This window comes from Phacochoerus africanus, chromosome 2, assembly GCF_016906955.1.
Source record: "Phacochoerus africanus isolate WHEZ1 chromosome 2, ROS_Pafr_v1, whole genome shotgun sequence".
Taxonomy (NCBI): Eukaryota; Metazoa; Chordata; class Mammalia; order Artiodactyla; family Suidae; genus Phacochoerus; species Phacochoerus africanus.
Window position 1 is genome coordinate 35,871,185 of NC_062545.1, and position 6,851 is coordinate 35,878,035.

The following is a 6,851-nucleotide window of genomic DNA, read 5'->3' on the forward strand; positions in this document are numbered from 1 at the left end:
AGTTTAATATGTCAGGTACTGTGAGACTACAAATACATACAATGTATATATTCCAAATTAAGGTATACATACTGTGTTCTATAGATGTGGCTGAAGTAGAAGATTTCAAACTGTTTTATTAAAAACATACATAAACACGATTCCTCTAGGATTCTATTTAAAGGAACAGTGGTGTGTATATATATGTTCTAAGCAAACTTTCATATATTAACTCATTTAATACTCATAATTCTATGGCATAAGTACTATCATTACATCTGCTTTATAAACAAGCTCATACTGAGGCCCAGAGATGTTAAGTCATCTACTCTTCCTCCTCCTCTTTATACCATGTATCTCTTTTTTTATGTGTTTTACAAGGTGTAAAATGAAGCCAGTCTAGTGACCAAGCCAGACAGTCTAGTTTATATCCATGCATTTCACATCAAAGCTGTACTCTCTTCCAATGTAATTATTTATGTTTCTAACTTCACCAGAGTTCACTAAAAGTATCCTTTCTTTTATGATACACATTTTAAAAATCTTTTTGTAATCTTTTGCCAAAATGTTGCCTATTTTAGTAAAATTTGTAATAATTTTTAAAGTTATTTTTCTTGAATACATTTGTTCAAAGTCCTACAACTTATAGCTAAATCTGATGACTTAGCTAGTAGTAGCATCGTGAACCATCCCTTCAGGTACCAACATTGACTTTGCAACATCTCGCAAAGGTGATACTCTCTCCTAAGTTATGAGTTGTTTTTCCTACAACACTGATGCATCCATACCAGAACACTGCGTATATCCACATTTGATTAATTTCCTTTTCTTTGCTCTCCTAAAGTGTCACAGGAAATTTTCAACCTTGCGAATAATGACACTTATTAATAGTCATAAGACCCTTAATAATTCTTTTACTTGTCAAAATAACAGTTTAACATGGCTCTATAAATGAGTCTGCTATAAGGCTTCAGAGTCTTAAGATTTAGGTCTTCTAGTTTTCTACATAGACTAATAGATTATCCCTTGCAATAAACTACATTTCAGGTGGTGCCAGGTAAAGGCATCTAAATTCTAGCAGTAATTAGTGTATAATTCTAAAATGGGAGTTCCTGTCGTGGCACAGTGGAAATGAATCCGACTGGGAACCATGAGGTTGTGGGTTCGATCCCTGGCCTTGCTCACTGGGTTAAGGATCCTGTGTTGCCCTGAGCTGTGTTGTAGGTCACAGACATGACTCAGATCTGTTGTTGCTGTGGCTGTGACATAGGCCAGCAGCTGTAGCTCCAACTGGACCCTTAACCTGGGAACTTTCATATGCCATGGGTACAGCCCGAAAAAGCAAAAATAAATAAATAAATAAAAATAAAAAGACAAAGGACAAAAAAATTATCTAAAAGGGCTATCAGGAAGCAGTTTCTATTTTTGTATATATCTTGATACAATGTTTTCTTCATAAATTCTCGTTATCACCACTGAAAATTTTACATTTAAACTTTAACTTTTAGATTAATAAAAAGTCTTGTTAAAGGTTACCACATGAACAGTGCATAGTTCTCCCATTGTTAGACTAAACTATCTTGTGTTTTTTGGTCACTTAATACATTTTTTGGTTATATTAGTTTATGTGTATCAGTACACAGGTACACCCTTGGCATAACATATAAAGAATGAATGTCAGTTTGATCACAACAGGTATTTTTACAAAGATTACCTCAGGATTTTTTAGGGTTATAAAATATGATTCATAAAGTCATACCTCACCTTGTAAAATATGGCAAAAGGAAAAAAAACACATAAAAATGATAAGCATTCTTTAGAAGAAAATAATTGCAAATATAAAAAGGCTTATATATTCAACTTTTGTCATAAGCTAATCTACATTATCCCACCATCAAGACTTTACCAAACGTATTCAGTTGATTTTAAATGAATTTATCCTGACATAATCCTTTTCTATATTGTAGGCACAGCTCTGAGCGATCAGTGTCAATTCCAGGATATAAATAGGAACTGTGACACATCTATTCTGTGTGAAGTTTTATAGGATTGTGTTCAGTATAACAATACTCATATTTCCAACTCTATTAAGACATTACTGTAATTTCTATTCTACTTATTTTTGACCTTGTTTTTTGTTTATTATAACTCCTTTCACAATTTGGGGCTAGATTCAGATTCTTAAGACACTCATTCTTTCTCCCCTCCCATTTAAAAAGTATTTATTGAAAAATACTATTTCATGGTTATCTAGAAGCAAATGTCCATAATTAAGGCAGATTTTTCCTTATAGGAATTCACAGCTGTGAAGAGAAAATTCTCTTTCCCAGTGGGTTAATAAATAGGCTTTTGTGAGAATTCTCTACTGGAATATTTCTCTTGATTAAAGGGTCAAAGACTCAGAGTCTGCTGTTTTTGGTGATTAAAAAAAAGAAAAAGAAAAAAAAAGAAAAGCCAAACCACCTGCAGCTGAGCACTGAACACTTTGGAAAACCAGAACTAACTTTAGGTCTTCATTTTTGTAATGAGTAGTTTGAAAGCCATGATTTTTCTTAAAAAATTAAAATTCACACCTGCCCTTTGGTTCAAATTGGAGGTTTTAACAGTGAATGCATTGAAGCCTGCAGCCAAAATAAAGCTTATAGGCTGCATTCCCTAAACAGCATAGCTTTATGCAGGCCATTAATAGTACACAAACATTTAACTGGCAAATGCGATGGCTATGCCCACTAATCTGTGTTTCTTTTTTTGTTCCACCTTGCTTACTCATCAGCCTATTCATAAAAGTCCCAAATTGGGGGAAAATGAATCCCTGCTTTAGGAAATTACTCCTTTTAAGTCCAACTCAAACCATTATCAACTTTCTTAAGGGTATCCCTGCTTCCACGCTAGTCTAGTTAAAGATTGTATGTAAAGAGCACACACAATGAAGCTAAGTTTAAAATTCTGTCCTTGCTATAGCTGCATGGCCTTGAGTGAGCTATTCAATCTCTGTTGCCTCTGTTTCCCTCCATAAAATGAACATACTACTGTACCTCCTAAGGTTGTTCTGAGGATTAGTTAACACCAAAGTTCCTTAAGCAGTTGGTATGCTATTAAATGCTAAATAGTCTTTGTAATACAGTGCTAGAGCAACTTTTACAAAATAACTACTCCTCCTTTGGTCAACCTCTTCCTAAATAGCTTAAAAATAAAATCTTACCTCCAACTAAGTGCCTATAAGACTTTGATTTCATCCCCCATTAGTTTGCTGGCTCTATTTCAGCTACATTAGCCTGTTCCTCAGAGATACTGAGCAGTTGTTTCATGACCTTTGCGCGTGCAATTCCCTCTTCCTGGAATTTCCTCCCAAAATTTTGCATTGCTCACTCACTTGGGTAGCCACTAAAATATTGAGGCCTTCATCTCCATCAAAAATAGCATGCCCTGAACACACATTCCCTCATTCTCTAGTCCCTTGACTCGACGTTTTTTCATCACATTTATCACCACTGACATTATATTGTTTAGTGTCTTTCTCTCCTAATAGGAATGTAAATTGAACATAGGGATTTTATTTTGGTCACTGCTATTATAGTCCTGCACCTTGACTGCCTGGCATTGGTAGCACTTAGTAAATGTTTGTTGGAAGATTGGATAATCAATCCTGAGTTAAAAAAGATTTTTCCCCCCGAGGACTATTTCTTTTTTTCTCTTTTGCCTTTTTATGGCTGCACCCAGGACATATGGAGGTCCCCAGACTAGGGGTTGAATCAGAGCTGTGCCACAGGCCTGCACCACAGCCACAGCAATGCCAGATCTGAGCCACTGTTGTGACCTATATCACAGCCCTTAACCCACTGAGCAAGGGCAGCGATCAAACCTGCATCCTCATGGATACTAAACAGATTCATGTCCACAGAGCCACAACGGGAACTCCTTCCCGAGGACTACTGACCTTAACTATGTTTCCCCTGCCGCCCTCCCCCACCCCCAGCCACACATCCACACACATCCCCTAACATTTCCTATTCCCACATTTTCACTTTAATCCAGGTTTTCTCATTAGGCCACCATTCACTTTTAGAAAGATACACTTTGGGGGAGTTCCTGTCATGGCTCAGCACCTTAATCAACCTGTTCCACCCCTGGCCTCACTCACTGGGTTAAGGGTCTGGCGTTGCCATCAGCTGCAGTGTAGGTCGAAGACCCGGCTCTGATCCCACATGGCTGTGCTTCTGGCATAGGCCAGCAGCTACAGCTCCGATTCCACCCCTTGCCTGGGAACCTCCATATGCCACAGCAGTGGCCCAAGAAATGGCAAAAAGCAAAAAAAAAAAAAAAAAAAGATACATTTTGGGTTTTTAGAAATATAAGGTAAATATTAGTAAAAGATAAACAAGCACAGAAAGACTATTTTGTTTTCAAGAGGACATCCTAAGTACTGCGTAGTAAAGTGATTTCTATACTTAGCCAGATTTTTAACATTGTTTTTAATGTAACATAAAGATCTATGGAGACTTCAGATCAGATTATGAATAGGTACTTTATGACTAAAGCATATATAATTTTTTTCTTTCCTCTTTTGCAGATTAATGACTACCGAGAGTGAAATCAGATTTGTCCACAGGGAGATGGGCATAATACCAAGCTGGGGCGGTGCTGCACGACTGGCTGAAATAATCGGCAGTAGACAAGCTCTTAAAGTGTTAAGCGGGGCCCTCAGACTTGATTCAGAAAAAGCTTTACACATAGGAATTGCTGACGAGGTCTTGCAATCTTCAGATGAAACTGAGTGTCTCAGAGAGGCACGAGAGTGGCTACAGCAGTTTATCAAAGGGCCACCAGAAGTAATTAGAGCTCTGAAAAAATCCATTTCTTCAGGCAGAGAGCTTTGTTTAGAGGAGGCATTGCAGATGGAAAGAGATCTTTTAGGTACAGTTTGGGGTGGACCTGCCAATTTAGAGGCTATTGCTAGGAGAGGAAAGTTTAAGAAATAGTTTTAAAAAAATATGTACTCTAAGTAAAACTCCAATGATTAATACGTATAGAAGTTAATATTAAATGTGAATGTCACAACTACTTTGAAGGCTACTATTAGTATTTGGGTTTTTAACAACTGTATTAATGTCTGAGCTCACTGGCCTAATTTTCAGTATATTTGGGCACTTACCAAGTAATGTGAAACATCTATCTAAACTGTAAAACACTTTTGGCTTAAAAATGATCAATTCCCAAATTCCCGTAATAGTTCTTAAGCTATAACCAAAGACCAGTTTTTAAAAGGAAAAACTACACAAAACTTATTCCTGGTGTTATTTTTAATAAAGTCTTTGTCTTATCTTACCTGGAAATACTTTACAAAAATAACTTCATGACACTTAGAAAACAAAAGTGGAGATGGTTCAGGGGATAAGCAAATATGCAAAGATCTGATCTTCTGCTCTAAGCAGCTGGAGTAGAAAAGTCATGGGGTTCTCTTGTGGCATGGCAATGAAAGACCCAGTGTTGTCCCTGGAGTAGCTTAGGCTGCTGCTGTGGTGGTTTGATCCTTGGCCTAGAGAACTTCCACATGCTGCAGCTGTGGCCACACACACACACAATTCATGGAGGATGGCCCTTCTTTTAAATAATTACTAGATTTCTATTTAAAATTATCTACTAAACAATGATAGCCTCCATATGGAAAGTCTCCAAAATTAACCAGTCCATTTGTTTGCTCCATAATTTCCAAACTAGTAATGTACTATAATTCATGTAGTAATTCAGTTTAACTTTACATAAAAACTGCCTAAGACTTCAAAGATTCATGAAGCATCCTATAACATACATTTGCATTTTACACCAAATTTCTATTTTTTTCTGAAGAGTGGCTAGCCTTCTTTTATAACTAGCTGTCTTTTAAAAGTAAATTTAATAAAAATGCACAGGAATTCCTGTTGTGGCGCAGTGGAAACAAATCTGACTAGGAACCATGAGGTTGCGGGTTCCATCCTTGGCCTCGCTCAGTGGGTTAAAGTTCTAGCGTTGCCATGAGCTGTGGTGTAGGTTGCAGACAGGGCTCGGATCTGGTGTTGGTGTGGCTCTGGCGTAGGCTGGGCAGCTATGGCTCCGACTGGACCCCTAGCCTGGGAATCTCCATATGCCGTGGTAGCAGCCCTAAAGAGACAAAAATAAATAAATAAAAATGTACAACTCAAACTTTTATGGATCTCTATAATTCAGACTTTAAAAAGCATAAGTCAAAAAAGTAAGTTATAATGCTAACCTATCACAAGAGGTAAAATATAACTTTTAAGTAGTGACAGTTTATATGTTGTTATAACATTCAATTTGAAAATCATATTAAAATAACCTGCATATGCTTCATCAACATGAGCCTGCTGTTTTGACTTAATATGGAAGACAAACTCATTACTTTTCTTCAGAACCAAATTCTGGATTACCAAGTTAACCCAACGCTTCCTACCTTGCCATAGATTCTACAACATTTTTTGTCAATTTGTGTCTACTAATGCTGTTTAGAAATAATGGAGTTCCCATTGTGGCGCAGTGGTTAACGAATCCGACTAGGAGCCATGAGGTTGCGGGTTCGGTCCCTGCCCTTGCTCAGTCGGTTAACGATCCGGGCGTTGCCGTGAGCTGTGGTGTAGGTTGCAGACGCGGCTCGGATCCCGCGTTGCTGTGGCTCTGGCGTAGGCCAGTGGCTACAGCTCCGATTTGACCCCTAGCCTGGGAACCTCCATATGCCTCGGGAGCGGCCCAAGAAATAGCAACAACAAAAACAAAAGACAAAAAAAAAAGAAAAAGAAATAAGCCTACCATTTAATTCACATTAGTGTTAGGCCATTAGTGAAGACTGGCAAGGCAAATCTAAAATATATATGGCATCT

General features: G+C 37.6%; 1 protein-coding gene across 3 annotated transcripts in view; it reads left to right on the forward strand.

The window, feature by feature from the left end:
* Positions 1-5,040, forward strand: part of ECHDC1 (ethylmalonyl-CoA decarboxylase 1) — a 64,745-nt gene extending 59,705 nt beyond the window's left edge. For 2 of the 3 annotated variants that reach the window (XM_047759069.1, XM_047759077.1), the window contains one exon: positions 4,550-5,040. In XM_047759069.1, coding sequence (XP_047615025.1) covers positions 4,550-4,958 — 409 coding nt within the window. In that variant the 3' untranslated portion in view covers positions 4,959-5,040. The remainder of the gene's footprint in view (positions 1-4,549) is intronic. The other variant, XM_047759086.1, reaches the window with a different exon arrangement.
* The last annotated feature ends 1,811 nt before the right edge of the window (positions 5,041-6,851 follow it).